This window comes from Lichtheimia ornata (genome assembly GCF_029851405.1).
Source record: "Lichtheimia ornata isolate CBS 291.66 chromosome Unknown scaffold00006, whole genome shotgun sequence".
Lineage (NCBI taxonomy): Eukaryota > Fungi > Mucoromycota > Mucoromycetes > Mucorales > Lichtheimiaceae > Lichtheimia > Lichtheimia ornata.
The window spans coordinates 15,775-30,345 of NW_026695326.1; the positions used below are offsets into that span (position 1 = coordinate 15,775).

The following is a 14,571-nucleotide window of genomic DNA, read 5'->3' on the forward strand; positions in this document are numbered from 1 at the left end:
TTTCCTCAATACATTCCCGGATTCCTTTGTATATTTGCCTCATTGTGAAAGAACGATTGCTTTCCCCCCTTAGTTATTCTTATATGTGATTTGGATACATGTGCTTGCGTCGACTTTTTAAAAGTATTACTCTGTGCGTGTGTGTGCGTGTGATTTTAATTGTGATACTGCGTATAAAAAGGAAGAAAGCAGAGGGGGTGGTGGATGGGTGGGGATGTTTATGTAAATGGGTGGTGATGGAGGAGATGGACGAGCTAGGTAGGTGTATTAGGGTCATTTTCAGACCAAAAATGCATGTGTGGATATACATTTTACAAAGGGGGGCAATGAGAATTAAAAGTTGAAATCCACCTTTGAGAAATCAGATTGAGCCAATTCTTTTTCAATTTCTCGTAGCAAGTCTTCATCTTCATCATGGCATGCTTTGCGGATGGGCACTGGAGGAGGAATGTTGGATGAAGTTGTGGGTGTAACGGGCTCATTCGATGATACAGATCCAGAATGAGATGTTTTCCTTGGCAATTGTTTCTTTGTGGATGAGGGTGTGGCAACTGACAACTTTTCACGTGGACGTAAGAGCTCATTCAATGTTTCGCTTTCGATAGCCTTCATCACATCCTCATGTTGCTATTTGTAAATCATTGTAAGTACGCGCGTTTATAAGCATGGATGATCCATGTCACTTACACCACGGTATTCACCACCAACAAAGACCATGGGTAAACCCTTGTTAGAGCCTTGTTGTCGACGCATGTGTTGAAGAGCTGGTTCGCTTTGTGCTACATCAACCACTTGGAACTTGATATCCTTGGCTGTGAATGTATTTTGCAATGATTCTTGGTTGCGTTTGATGGTAGGATTAGCTGAAACGCTTGATACGTAAAGTTGTACACAAGCAGGATCACGTGGAACAAGCTCAATATCATGTTGCATAACAGGCCAACGAATCACCTTGTTAGGACCACCTGTTTTACGCAATGTCAGCTTCATGAGCTCTTGTTGTTGTCCTTGGCGCATGGCTGACATTTGTTCTTGATGCGACTTGTGAAGGCTGGCAAGCTGTACAGAATGATCATGCTCTGATTGTTCAAATTCCTGCAACAGCTTTTCAACTTCAGTGTTCATGTCACTCTTGGCTCGTCTCTCGGCATTTTCAAGACGTTCTTTAAGTTGACGAGTATCACGTTCATGCTTGAGCTCAATCTCTTGGATCGTTTGTTGCTGTTGTCGTTCAAGATTACGGATGGCACGTTCTTGCGTTTGTTTTAAATCGCTCAAGGATTGTTGCTGTTGCACAAGCTCACGATCTTTCTCTGCAATTTCTTCAGCATGGGATTGAAGGATCGCCTCATGTTTTTGTTTTTGAGCCTGTGTTACAAACATGTCAATCTTAATGTCATTTGATGAAGCACTCCTTGCTTTTTACCTCAAGCTGTTGGTTGAGCTCCTCCAATTTTTGAATCATTAAACGATCACTTTCAAGATCCATTGTGAGGCGGTTGAGACGTTTTTGGTCTTCATCACCATTCTTTGGTTTTCGATCTCGGCGATTGAGTTGAGCACGCAACACCGCTAATTCTTTCTCCTTCTCCTCGAGTCGACCTACAGCCTCCTCAAGTCGATTCACAGCCTCTTCATTCTAAACCCACGTATCGGGGAAAAAGTGATAATGAGGGGTTAAAGCGTGAACAATACAGCATCATACAAAGAAAAAAGGGGGAACGGGGAAATGTAGAATTGGATGCTTAAGGAGAAAAAGTGAGACAAAGAGAGAGTGAGAGTGAGAGACTTACTGCTTGTTTCAGCTCATCAAGTTGATCCGTCACTTGCTGCAATTCTGGTTTTGCTGCAGCTTGTTCATTTTTCCACTTTTCTTGCAGCTCTTGAAGCTGCTTATCTTTGTCGCGTATCATTTTTTCTTTTTCCTCGAGCTCCATTTGCACATTGGTTGTCTGCTTTTGTTGTTCAATCTTCTCCATCAATTGTTGGATCTCCTTTTCTCGTTGTTGTAGTCGTTCTTGAAGAGCATCATCTTGGGATTTATCTTGCACCTGCTTACGTAGTTCATCCAATTCAGCAGATTGACGTCTTATAACATCCAAATGCTCCGTTTCCTATGTATCAAGTCGTCAGCGTACATGACATGGATGACATGTATATATAGAGAGTGTCGTACCTTGTATTTGAGCTCATCGTATTCTTGACGAATCTGCTCTACAGCAGGCTCATCAGGTTTACGTTTGTTCTTTTTACGGCTTCCAAAGCACGGCATCGGAAAAGAATAATGCAATCAAGAGAAAAAGAAAAGAGTGATAGTGTTTATTTTATGCTATATATATGGGGGGCTTGATTTCATGATACTCTTTGCTCATTCTCGGGGTTTCCAGGGGTCACATGTTGTAGGGGAACGGAGAGAGAGAAAGCATAATGAGCCTTTACAAGCAATAATGATGGTATTGTACTCCAAAGAAGTTAGGATGATTTTATAAAGAGGATGGTGTGGTCAACTGCTTAAAATATCTGCATTAACACGAGAAATAGGGATGGCCAAGTGTTGTAAGCGTCATATTGATTTGGTTGGCATGTGTAACCATCGGCATATGTCCAGCTCCTTGAACCAGCAAAGGGAGATCTTGATGGTGGTCATCCAAAGCACGATTTATGATTTCCATATCTGAAGGCGGTACCATTGTGTCCTAGAAAACACACACACACACACATGTCATTAACACACAACCCATTGTTTTCATTCCCCCTCCTCTCTCTCCCCCAAACCTACCTTTGATCCTCCTATAAGTTTAACTTGTTTTGCGGTGATCTTTTTGTATATGTCGCTGGTGGGTAGATCTACACCATACACATAGCGCTTGTATACAAGTGTACGACTTGACAAGTTCCAAAAAAGCTGTCTAAAGACAAACAATTCAGATGCTGGGCTCATTGTTCTTTTTCATAATACCTACCTTCTCCGAATACCATCATCTACTTCCTCATCTGGATTAAGAAACCGGTTCACGCTTTTGCTGTATAGTCCACCTCGACGATCCGCACGTCGTCCACGATCAAAGAGCCAGTTGGGTATGTATCGGATCCATTGTTTGCCTTTTTGTTGCTTGGCATCCAATTGTGCTTTGGGAGCAATCAGGACCAAGGTCGTGATATTGTTGATCGAGGAAGAAGCTGCAACATAGGTAGCCACTGCACACCCATAAGAATGACCCACCACCATAATTTGCTGCTTGTCGTCGTCGTCGTCCTTTGCATATTTGTGCAACACCGCAATCACATCTTGGGCGAGCGATTGTGTACGATAAGCATCCCACCTGAATAATGTATGAGTGACGCATAGCAACGAGACACAAGATGAAAGACTTACTCTGTTGAAATCTCACTTTTCCCACATCCAAGCATATCAACTGCAAGCAAATTGGCTGTGTCGCGCTTTGCAAAGAAATCAAGCTGTGCCTCCCATTGTGATGCCTAACATTCGATACCGTTTCCTTAGCAACGCTTGATTTTCTTGATAGAGATCATGGATACACGGTACTTACCTGACCACCTAAACCATGGATAAATAGGATCAAGGGTGCCTCAGGCTTGGTGCATGGTATATAGACGACTCGAAGCTTGTGTCCACGGACTTGAACGCTTTGCGAGTGATTGGCCAAGAGTGGCGATTCAGCTAACACGAAGCAACAACATGGTAAGCAACAATGGGTATCATTGAGGAGAAGAAGGGCGACATGGCGATAAGTTACACTCGTTGAGAAGATCGCGTTCTAGTTTTTCATCGTCTGAGAGTGGCATGGCAATGAGCTTCCGTCGTAGATAAAGCAGGCCGAGTATCGAAGCAACGATAGAGGCAGCGATAGCCGTGTTGGAGGAGGTGGTGGTATCTTGAGACTTGAACATGATAAAGGTAGCTGACAAACCAGCAACATCCGGATTTATCTCCAAATGGTCCACTTCCGATACGTACAAGAGTAGTAGCATGATCCCTTCTATTACTGCTATTACAGCGTATAGTACGTGATTTTTTTTATTCATGATCAATGATTGGCTTTTGACAATGGCATTATAGAAACGAGTATACCCATCCCACTCTAGTAGTCTTTCTTCTTCAACAAACAAGGCAATAGTAGTATTGCATGATCTTCATCATCAATGCATATAAATGTAGTCTTCAAACGGCCTTTATTACGTGAGCAAATAGGATGTGTCCTTTATTTTGATGATAGAAATCGAGAGATTTGATGGTTTATTAAAGAGCATTCATTGTTATCAAGTATGGTATTTTGTTTGTATGCGTGTCATTATGCTACCAGAAACGTTCTTTCTTGGTCGATACAAGTCATTGTCGGAATACCTTTTATTTAGCCACCGATGCTGATTTTGTCTACTGTTTGCTTTCAGCCCACATATACAACCACTCTCTTCTCTATAAACTCTACCCACAATGAGCGATCAAATGGACATGTCGCCTGTCGCAAAGCGTGCTCGTGTCAGCAGCAATAGTCAAGGTGACTCAACAGTCGGATTGTCGCGCCAAGCATCTTCGCGTTCATTCCACGACATCAACTCGTTGCCCCAAAAGCCTTTGGAAGCCGGCCAAGTGTTTGTCTTTGGCAATGGTGACGTCGGCCAGCTCGGTCTTGGTGATGAAATGTTGAGACGTAAACGACCCATGCCGTTGCGAGCTCTTGACGATGAAGAGATATGTGATGTGGTTTCTGGTGGTATCCATACCATTGCTATCACTAAGGGCGGCAAGGTAAAAATGATCCTATATGGATGTGTATACAAACAAAGCATGATGAAGCTAAGCAAGCCTTGGATGATGTAGCTCTGGAGTTGGGGATGCAATGATCAAGGAGCATTGGGACGACCAGGCGATGAGTACGTGCCACTTCCAGTCCATAACCTTGAAGGCGTCAACATTACCAAGGTAGCATGTGGTGATTCGGTATCGATGGCTCTTTCGGATACGGGTGAATTGTACTGCTGGGGTACTTTCCGTGTAAGTAACTTGTTGTTCATCCTCCAACCACATGTTATGGTATTGACTCTTTATGTTCGATTTAGTCATCTGAAGGTGCTCTCGGCTTCTCCAAGAAGCAAGCTGTGCAAGAATTGCCAAAGATTTTTGAACCCCTCGCCAAGGAAACGATTGTGGATATTGCAGCTGGTGCTGATCATTGTCTTGCTCTTAACAACCATGGCCGTGTATTCAGCTGGGGCAATGGTCAACAATACCAATTGGGTCGTCGTGTGATTGAACGTCGCAAAAAGAACGGTCTTCAGCCGGAGCCTCTTAGTCTCAAGAACATCAAGACCATTGGATCGGGATCGTATCACTCTTTTGCATTGAGCCACACCAATGATTTATATGTATGGGGCTTGAACAACTTCCAACAATGTGGCCTTTGGGAGACCGAGGAGGATCATAAGACCCCAACCGAAGTGACCGTTCCAACCGTGATTCCAGGATTGCAAGGAAAGGGTGACATCAAGTCGATGGTAGCAGGCGAGCATCATTCTTATGTCTTGATGGAAAATGGCGATGTTTATGCTTTTGGTCGTGCCGATTCATCCCAGCTTGGTCTTCCCAAAGAAGAGATTAATCGCGTCGCATTGGGTGACAATGACAAGTCCCAATTTAAGCGTGCTGTCGGCTTCCCCACCAAGATCCCTGGTCTCAGCAACGTTGAACAAATCAGCAGCGGTGGTAACCATGGCATCGTCACTACAACGGATGGTACTGCTTATACTTGGGGCTTTGGTGAATCGGCCAACCTTGGTAATGGATCCGAAGAGGATGAGCCTGTTCCTGTCAAGTTGACTGGTCAAAAACTCGAAGGTCACAAAGTCTTGCGTGTTGCTGCAGGTGGACATCATTCAGTTATTGTTGCCACAAAGTAAACTCCATCCCATCACCCCCAACCTTGTACACACTCACTCACATATACAACTTATATACAACATCCACACACTACCACCATCACCCTCTCGCACATCTGTCTCCAAGCAATGCAGACCCACGCACAGACAAAAAAAGACACTCACACTCACACACTCACACATTTATACACGCACACATGTATTTACACAATGCATCCCTCATCTTTTTTGGTTCAAAGAAAGATAATATACACTATCGCACAATGCATGGATTACATACAATGATGGGTTTTTATTTGGATGATGATGATGATGCTATACGATGTCGATTATGTAAATCTTGAATGAGATCACCCCAGAAAAGTTGTTTGCGACAATCAGGGCATGAGCCTGACACGGGTACCAACGACAGGTGATCTTTAGCGTCATCGAGGAACTTGGTAGCGAGGCATGTCAGATGAGCAACCATATCACAATCATTGTTGTTGTTGTTGTTGCATGCTACAAATGTGTCGTGTTTGGTATTCTGTGACAAGTTAATAAGAGGGGATGATGATGATGATGATGATGAAACAGGCAAGGAAGAAGGAGAGAGTGATGCTTACCATGTCTTGAATGGGGTCCAAACACACATGACAACGGGTAGAAGAAAAGGATCGAATGACGGCTGTTGTGCTACCAGTTACCGTTGAGGAGGAGATCATTGGAGATGTATCGAGTGGACCACTGGTAAGGGTCATGTGGGATGGCAAATCACCTGCCATGGTCGAGGCTACAATGTCGAATAAAGCACGTACATCGGCTGCAACAAAGTGAAGCTTGAGAGGCCATTGTCGATATGGATGGATCATGAGCATGTCGAGTAATACCCGAAGCTTGAAGGTCAGCAAGTTGCAGTACTGTTTGTGTTTCAAGCTATTCTTCAGGTACTCATTGTCCCAAAACGTCATACGTTGTCGATGCCGTGTCTTTAAAGGATTCTGCCACGCCCACTCAAATTGAAGTGCATAACTATCATTGGGAAATCCATAGACGAACATCACCATCTCCCTAAACGACTCTTATCAGCTTCCACATATACTCATTGCAAATGTCAAATGTCGTTACCATGGTCGACCATTCTCAGTCTTTTTCGCTCCTTGTACAATCTCACCATTATGCTGACGAAGACGATGGACCGGATCAGGGGTCGTGCCAATGTAGACTCTGTTGTGATATATCGGAAGGTTCAGGCTTCTTAGCAAGTAGCAACACTTGGTGACCATCCATCCACAAGTAGCATAAAAAAAAGAGAGAGAGAGAGGGTACAAAAAAAGTAAAATGCGGATCGACTCGGGCCGCCCAACTCAAATGTTGAACTATGACGATTTCTGCAGCAACAACACCCAACAACAACGCCCGTTTTCAATCCTGCGTGTTTCATTTCCACCTTTTTTTGCTTTCTTTCTTCTTCTCTCCTTGTTCCTTCCCATCCCCCACTCACATCATCATCATCATCATTTCCTCCTTATTAAACAACAACAACCATGGCCGAATTCGTCAAATTATCCATCTTTGGTACCGTCTTTGAAGTTACTACCAGGTAAAAATCACTGTAACCATCTCTACATCTTTATCGGTAAACTAATCCCATTGCAAGATACGTGGATTTACAACCTGTGGGCATGGGTGCCTTTGGTCTTGTTTGGTAATTTACAAAAGCGACATCATGCATGATGAAGAATACAACCACTGATGGATGATATCCACCACCCGATAGCTCGGCCAAGGATCAGTTAACAGGAATGAGCACAGCTGTCAAAAAGATCATGAAACCATTCTCTGCTCCTGTATTAGCCAAACGCACTTATCGAGAGCTCAAGTTACTCAAGGCACTACGACATGAAAACGTAAGTTGGAAGGACCGGTTACAGGTGGGAGGACACACAACAAAACGCCATGTGGGGTGATATCATAAGGAGGTTTGGGGGTGTAAAGAACAGCGAGCGATAAACAAGAAAAGGAGCAAGTTCACTGACAACCTACTCAAAATGTACCTAATACATAGATTATCAGTCTCAGTGACATTTTCATCTCACCTTTGGAGGACATGTAAGTAGTAGTCGTAGTAGCATGATTGTTGGTGGTGGTGAAATGGGCCATTGATGAGTGCTTGCAGATACTTTGTCACCGAGCTTCTTGGCACCGATTTGCATCGATTACTCCAATCGCGTCCTTTGGAAAAGCAATTTATACAGTACTTTTTATATCAAATCTTGGCAAGTATTAGGAGCAGTGATTGCTTGGCAATTCGACTTGCTGACATGATCATATTTTAGAGAGGTTTGAAATATGTGCATTCGGCAGGCGTCATCCATCGTGATTTGGTGAGTGAGATTTTATAATACATCATCGCATATAAATCATGCATGCAGCAACCTAATCACATTGTCAAATCCAGAAACCAAGCAACATCTTGATCAATGAGAATTGTGACCTAAAGATCTGCGACTTTGGACTTGCTCGTATTCAAGACCCTCAAATGACAGGCTATGTATCTACAAGATATTATCGAGCACCCGAAATCATGTTGACATGGCAAAAATATGATGTTGCAGGTAGGGTATTGGATATGAAGTGGCAATCTTGGATGTTTCTAATGGATGTTAAAAGTCGACATATGGAGTGCTGGTTGCATTTTTGCCGAGATGTTGGAAGGCAATCCATTGTTCCCAGGAAAAGATCGTGAGTAGCAGGATCATGCTAAGCCGAAAATGGAAACCCGCCGAGCCTAACCGATGACCCACCCACCATATAGATGTTCACCAGTTCTCAATTATCACCGAGCTTTTGGGCACACCTCCAGATGACGTGATCGCCACCATCTGCAGCGAAAACGTGGGTAACCGATGCACACGCACACATCATGTGATATCTACCTCTCCTACTAATCGGATAAAAATCTAGACTCTACGCTTTGTCAAGAACCTTCCCAAACGTGATCCTATCCCCTTTAGTCAACGTTTTGCAGTCCAAGATCCTGAAGCTATCGATTTGCTTGAAAAGATGCTCACATTTGATCCTCGCAAACGTATCAGTGCTATGGAAGCTCTCGAACACCCTTATCTTGCACCATACCATGATCCATCAGATGAACCTGTTGCTGGTGAAAAATTTGATTGGTCATTCAATGAAGCAGATTTGCCCGTGGATACGTGGAAAGGTAAATAGTAGCATAGGGTATGTGGGATAGCAAATGGCCTTACAGGCTTTATTTTATAGTGATGATGTATTCGGAAATCCTCGAGTTCCATAATGTCGATAACGTCGATGGTGCTCAATATCTCGGTACCCCATTAACTGGCCCAAAATTGGAGGCACAAGATGCAGTAGCATTTCAGCAATAGTGGTTTTTACGTTATAGTTTCACCCCTACTACCTTTATATACATACAGGCATACCTTAGCTTCTTGTCCTTCCTCAATGTTGTGTAAAGAATTCAACCAAATATATCCATTCTTACTCATGCATCATAGCAGTATCCCTCTTTTTACGTATAACATTCCTCGAGCATCGAGCTTATCGGCGTAAATTGCTAATGACTTAACGCTACCTATGAAATAATGATCTTACACGCTAACAGGATGTGGATCAAATAAAGCAGAACTTCTATTCCATGTGTGTTGTGTTTATTACAAAGAGATTTGGTAGTATAATAGCAATCTATCGGCTTTGAACCTAAAAGCAATAATCGTAAGAACCCATTCGTTGTATACATGATAGAAAAAAAGCGACCACGTACCAAGTCATCAATCTTTAAGATCATCTTGACGGTCTCTGCAGCAAGTTCCATAGCGCTAGTGCAAACCAACAATGGCTGGATGACGTTCTCTTCAAGGATATCGGTGATTGTACCCTTCTTGACATTGATACCAGCAGTCAATTCACCATGTGCGTGCTTGTTTCGAAGCTCAGTGACAATAGAAATAGGATTCAAGCCAGCATTCTCAGCCAAGGTTGTAGGAATAATTTCCAAGGACTCAGCGAAAGCCTGGAAACAATATTGCTCCATGCCCTTGAGCGTCTTTGCATATTCCATCAATCTCCGTGATACTTCAATTTCTGGTGCACCACCACCTGCGATCAATGCCCTGAAGGAAACAAGGACACTTAATATCTAGATGCCGCATTCAGTCCCCTTTTTGTACTTACTTTTTCTTAACCAAACAACGGACAACACACAAGGCATCGTGAAGTGAGCGATGTGATTCTTCAAGAACAAGCGAATTGGCACCACGGCACAACACTGATACGGTCTTGCCAGCATTCTTCATGCCAGTGATCTTGACGATTTTAGATCCAGCCGAGTCAACTTCTTCAATCAAGTCAGCATAGCCAAGCTTGTCGTCTGTAAATGATTCAACATCGGCAACAGGTTTGCATCCAAGAGACTAATCAGGTTATGATTAGTAAAACAATAGATCCGGAATAGCCATTAAAACATACCTTGGCAATAAACTCGATTTCATCACGTTCGATATCCTTTACCACCATGATCTTGAGCTTGGATAAAAAGTGGAGAGCCAAATCGCTGACAGCATCACGAAGGATCGACTTTTGAATCAACAAGACATTGCATCCGGACTTTTTGATCTTTTTGCACATGTTGAGAAGGTATTGGCGTTCCTCTTTGAGAATACGATCCATTTGGCGGTAATCATTGACCACAATTTGGTTATCCATCTATGATGATGAAAATATGAGTGGATGGTTTTTTGGCCACTTGTTTTTGTTTTCTCGAACTTACATCAGGCTTGGGAGGAGAAAGTTGGAATTGAATCAAGCCAATCTTGGCCTTTTCAACGCGAGTAGGACCACCAGCACTCTTGACCACATTTTGATTGAGCACCAAGCCATCGACAAGTTCGGTATCATCAATGGTGCCTCCGACCTTCTTGACGACACGGATATCTTTGACGTTGACGTTATCGGCAAAAGCAGGATCAATGACACGGGTGACGGCATCCACGGCGATAGGGGCAAGCAAAGAGGAATATTGGGAGACAATCTATGCATGAATCAGTAACGAGATCATGATGCATGAAACATCACACAGCCAATGATTACCTTGGAATTCAATGAAGTGGATGCAGCTCTTAAAAGAGATTCACGATCGGCCAAATCAAGTGGAGTAGCCAACTCGGTAAGAAACTCGACGCTCTTTTGTGCAGCACGTTGGAATGACTCGGCGATTGTAGTAGGATGAATACCTAAAAACCATCACCCATTAACATCCCAGACACGTCCATAATCCATATCCCCATTCCTTATTACCCTTGTTCAACATCTTTTCGGCAGCAGAAAGCATCGAGCTGCAAAGAACCACAACCGAGGTGGTACCATCACCTGCTTCGACATCTTGAGCTGCAGACAAATCGACAAGCTATGATATACATAGAGAGAGTATATCAGTCTTATGATCCAATGTGTCAATAAACATGAGATTGCTATTACCATCTTTGCGGCAGGATGAAGAACAGCCATATGTTTCAAGATAGTGGCACCGTCGTTGGTGATGACTACTTCACCATTGCTGGTTTGAATCTAGGAACGAGTTTGACGTGGGCATCAGGAGGTGATCTAGGCATCGTCGAGTTGTGTTGATCGTACCATTTTATCCATACCACGAGGACCGAGCGATGTACGAATGGCATCACCAACAGCTATAAGAGTGTGTCAAGATCGTGTTGTGAGTTGTGAGTGTTGTGTGTGTGACATGGCAAGGCACGTCAAAAAGTTGACGCTTGTGACATTTACCCTTGGCGGCCAGAATGTTGCTGAGACGCACCTCGGTGGGCTTTTCCTTGTCTTGGAAGCTTGTCTTTGCAGGAGTGGGTTTGGCAACTTCAGCCATTTGGAAAAGAGATGAACGCGATAGAGGTTTGACAAGCTGACAGCGCTGTCTTTAACTTGCCCACACACACACACGCCTGAGATAACCTAAAATTCCACGACATGATACACAGCAGTCTCATCAAACATTGCAGCATATCCAAAGCGATGTAGCATGGTCGACAAGCGATCCAACAGCATTCTTTCATGAAAGAATATGATCCTAATGATGATGATAACAACAACGGCCATTCAACCGGTAGAGGCTACAGCGACGTTTTGTTATAATGCTTTGGGGGGGAGTCATGTAGTATGTAGTATCCATAGAGATATCATTTGCTGCTTCAAAGTAAAAAACACATGGAACCTATCTCTTTTTCCGGTATAAGGACATATGTTGTTGTACGCACACAGGAGTTAATAATCAGCCACTGCCATCCACGTTGCTATCAAACATTGTATGGTATCCATCGCGTTTCCTCGATCTCATTTTATTGTATCCTTGGCAACGTCCGCTATTTAAAAAGATTACAAGTATGATGATGATGTATAAGGGGGAGGGGAAGGGGGAAGGGATGGAAAGTATACGTTTTTGGCGTACACAGAGAGAGAGAGAGTCGGCCTAAAGGTTGGGTGGGCTCCGCTGTCAAAATATCGGTTGACGCGCACGTTGAGCTTCTCCTTTACACCTAACTCTTTTTTCATCCCGCAATCTCGATGGCTGCCCAAGCTCCTCCCAACATTGACCCCAATTCCGCGGTTTACGCCACCGATGAATATGGCAGACCTTTCATCATTGTCCGTGAAGGCCAAAGAAAGTCGCGTCTTTCCGGCATCGAAGCAATTCGGGTAAGCAGCAAAGAAAAAAAACAGCGCGTGCATCTACTTGTCAATACAGGGCCGATCTGGAGTCATCCAAGCCCGATTGAAAGCTTGACTTGGTGCAATCCCGTTGTCACTATAAGAGTTGCAAGATACTGATACAAAGTTGTACTATAGTCGCATATCCTCGCAGCAAAGACAGTATCCAACATTATCAGAACATCCCTTGGTCCCCGAGGTATGGGAGAGATAGGTCGTTGTTAAGCATCCATATGACTTATTGGATCATGTATTATAGGATTGGACAAGATTCTTATTTCTCCTGATGGTGATATCACCGTAACCAATGATGGTGCCACTATCTTGGATCAAATGCAAGTCGAACATCAAATCGCCAAGTTGTTGGTGCAATTGTCCAAGAGTCAAGATGACGAAATTGGTGATGGCACTACCGGTGTTGTTGGTAAGTGTGTGGATCATTGTTATAGGGATGTGTCCCATTGTTATTGACTCTTTGTGTTGGTGCGTGGATGGTAGTATTGGCTGGTGCTTTGTTGGAACAATGTGAACAACTTCTTGATCGTGGTATTCACCCCATCCGTATCGCTGACGGTTTCGAACGTGCTTGCAATGTCGCCGTTGAGCATCTCGACAAGATCTCTGATACCATCGAATTCAGCAAGGACAACACTGAAAACTTGAAAAAGATTGCCATGACCAGTCTTGGTAGTAAAATGTAAGTCTTTGGTTGGTTGGTTGGTTGGGAGATACGAGGACTTATTCATATGCATGTATAGTGTGTCCAAGTGCCATGAACAATTTGCCGATATTGCTGTCGATGCTGTTCTTTCCGTGGCCGATTTGGATCGCAAAGATGTTGACTTTGAGTTGATCAAGGTGGATGGCAAGATGGGTGGCTCTCTTCAAGACACTACTTTGGTTCATGGTGTTGTAGTTGATAAGGACATGTCACATCCACAAATGCCTCGTGAAGTCCATGACGCCAAGCTCGCTATTCTTACATGTGCATTTGAACCCCCACGGCCCAAGACCAAGCATAAGCTCGATATCACTTCGGTTGAGGAATACAAAAAGCTACAGGAATATGAAAAGAGCAAGTTTGAGGACATGATCAAGAAGGTCAAGGACTCTGGTGCCAACCTTGTCATTTGTCAGTGGGGTTTCGATGATGAAGCCAATCACTTGTTGTTGCAAAACGAGCTTCCTGCCGTGAGATGGGTGGGTGGCCCTGAGATTGAACTTATTGCCATCGCTACCAATGGTCGCATTGTTCCCCGTTTCGAGGATTTGACCCCTGAAAAGCTTGGTAAGGCTGGTGTCGTTCGTGAACTTGCATTTGGCACCACCAAGGATCGTATGCTCGTCATTGAAGAATGTGCCAACAGCCGTGCAGTCACCGTCTTTGTGCGTGGTGGAAACAAAATGGTAAATCATCAGGCCAAAACTTGCGCTATTATACATGCCCGCTGATAGACATGTATTTTTGGATAGATTATCGATGAAGCAAAACGATCATTGCATGATGCCATTTGTGCTGTTCGCAATTTGGTTCGTGACAACCGTGTTGTATATGGTGGTGGTGCTGCCGAAATCAGCTGCTCTTTGGCAGTTGCCAAGGTTGCCGATGAAGTATGTATTTCTCCATTTCTCTCGCTCTCTCTCTCTAGTGATCCCATTTGCTGACATGCTTTTTTATATAGATCTCTTCCATTGAACAATATGCTATGCGTGCATTTGCAGATGCTTTGGATGCCACTCCTCTTGCTCTTGCAGAGAACTCTGGTTTGTCGCCCATTGAAACATTGGCTGAAGTCAAGGCACAACAAGCAACTACCAACAACTCAAGATTGGGTATTGATTGTCTTCACAAGAGCTCTAATGGTAAGTGATTTTATCCCCATCCCCCACCCACCCAGGGGGGGGGGGGGGGGGGGGGGGGGGGGGGGGGGGGGGGGGGGG

At 43.9% G+C, this 14,571-nt stretch overlaps 7 protein-coding genes across 7 annotated transcripts in view; 3 read left to right on the forward strand and 4 right to left on the reverse strand.

Moving 5' to 3' along the window:
* Nucleotides 1-333: 333 nt before the first annotated feature.
* O0I10_002165 (uncharacterized protein) lies at nt 334-2,272 on the reverse strand (the record flags this gene model as incomplete). The annotated part of the gene is made up of 5 exons (XM_058482252.1): nt 334-627; nt 688-1,368; nt 1,427-1,639; nt 1,794-2,114; nt 2,177-2,272. The coding sequence occupies 5 exons, from the start codon at nt 2,270-2,272 to the stop codon at nt 334-336; spliced, it is 1,605 nt and encodes a 534-aa protein (XP_058346750.1).
* A 253-nt stretch (nt 2,273-2,525) lies between these two features.
* On the reverse strand, nt 2,526-3,912 carry O0I10_002166 (uncharacterized protein; the record flags this gene model as incomplete). The annotated part of the gene is made up of 6 exons (XM_058482253.1): nt 2,526-2,696; nt 2,780-2,909; nt 2,964-3,323; nt 3,377-3,480; nt 3,552-3,682; nt 3,759-3,912. 6 exons carry the CDS (start codon nt 3,910-3,912, stop codon nt 2,526-2,528), a joined length of 1,050 nt encoding a protein of 349 aa, XP_058346751.1.
* A 544-nt stretch (nt 3,913-4,456) lies between these two features.
* O0I10_002167 (uncharacterized protein) lies at nt 4,457-5,919 on the forward strand (the record flags this gene model as incomplete). The annotated part of the gene is made up of 3 exons (XM_058482254.1): nt 4,457-4,771; nt 4,844-5,017; nt 5,083-5,919. The coding sequence occupies 3 exons, from the start codon at nt 4,457-4,459 to the stop codon at nt 5,917-5,919; spliced, it is 1,326 nt and encodes a 441-aa protein (XP_058346752.1).
* A 271-nt stretch (nt 5,920-6,190) lies between these two features.
* Nucleotides 6,191-6,938, reverse strand: O0I10_002168 (uncharacterized protein; the record flags this gene model as incomplete). The annotated part of the gene is made up of 2 exons (XM_058482255.1): nt 6,191-6,424; nt 6,504-6,938. The coding sequence occupies 2 exons, from the start codon at nt 6,936-6,938 to the stop codon at nt 6,191-6,193; spliced, it is 669 nt and encodes a 222-aa protein (XP_058346753.1).
* A 486-nt stretch (nt 6,939-7,424) lies between these two features.
* On the forward strand, nt 7,425-9,284 carry O0I10_002169 (mitogen-activated protein kinase HOG1; the record flags this gene model as incomplete). The annotated part of the gene is made up of 11 exons (XM_058482256.1): nt 7,425-7,480; nt 7,538-7,585; nt 7,658-7,787; nt 7,946-7,989; nt 8,057-8,156; nt 8,217-8,264; nt 8,339-8,495; nt 8,551-8,622; nt 8,696-8,775; nt 8,845-9,100; nt 9,160-9,284. The coding sequence occupies 11 exons, from the start codon at nt 7,425-7,427 to the stop codon at nt 9,282-9,284; spliced, it is 1,116 nt and encodes a 371-aa protein (XP_058346754.1).
* Nucleotides 9,285-9,600: 316 nt separating this feature from the next.
* Nucleotides 9,601-11,791, reverse strand: O0I10_002170 (T-complex protein 1 subunit delta; the record flags this gene model as incomplete). Its single annotated transcript, XM_058482257.1, has 10 exons — nt 9,601-9,615; nt 9,680-10,028; nt 10,090-10,328; nt 10,384-10,620; nt 10,685-10,945; nt 11,005-11,147; nt 11,212-11,320; nt 11,392-11,481; nt 11,548-11,600; nt 11,695-11,791. 10 exons carry the CDS (start codon nt 11,789-11,791, stop codon nt 9,601-9,603), a joined length of 1,593 nt encoding a protein of 530 aa, XP_058346755.1.
* A 695-nt stretch (nt 11,792-12,486) lies between these two features.
* Nucleotides 12,487-14,571, forward strand: part of O0I10_002171 (T-complex protein 1 subunit epsilon) — a gene marked incomplete at both ends in the record, with an annotated part of 2,772 nt that continues 687 nt past the window's right edge. Inside the window, 7 exons of the mRNA XM_058482258.1 lie at nt 12,487-12,618; nt 12,769-12,829; nt 12,890-13,054; nt 13,129-13,327; nt 13,389-14,037; nt 14,104-14,241; nt 14,313-14,493. Coding sequence (XP_058346756.1) covers nt 12,487-12,618; nt 12,769-12,829; nt 12,890-13,054; nt 13,129-13,327; nt 13,389-14,037; nt 14,104-14,241; nt 14,313-14,493 — 1,525 coding nt within the window. The remainder of the gene's footprint in view (nt 12,619-12,768; nt 12,830-12,889; nt 13,055-13,128; nt 13,328-13,388; nt 14,038-14,103; nt 14,242-14,312; nt 14,494-14,571) is intronic.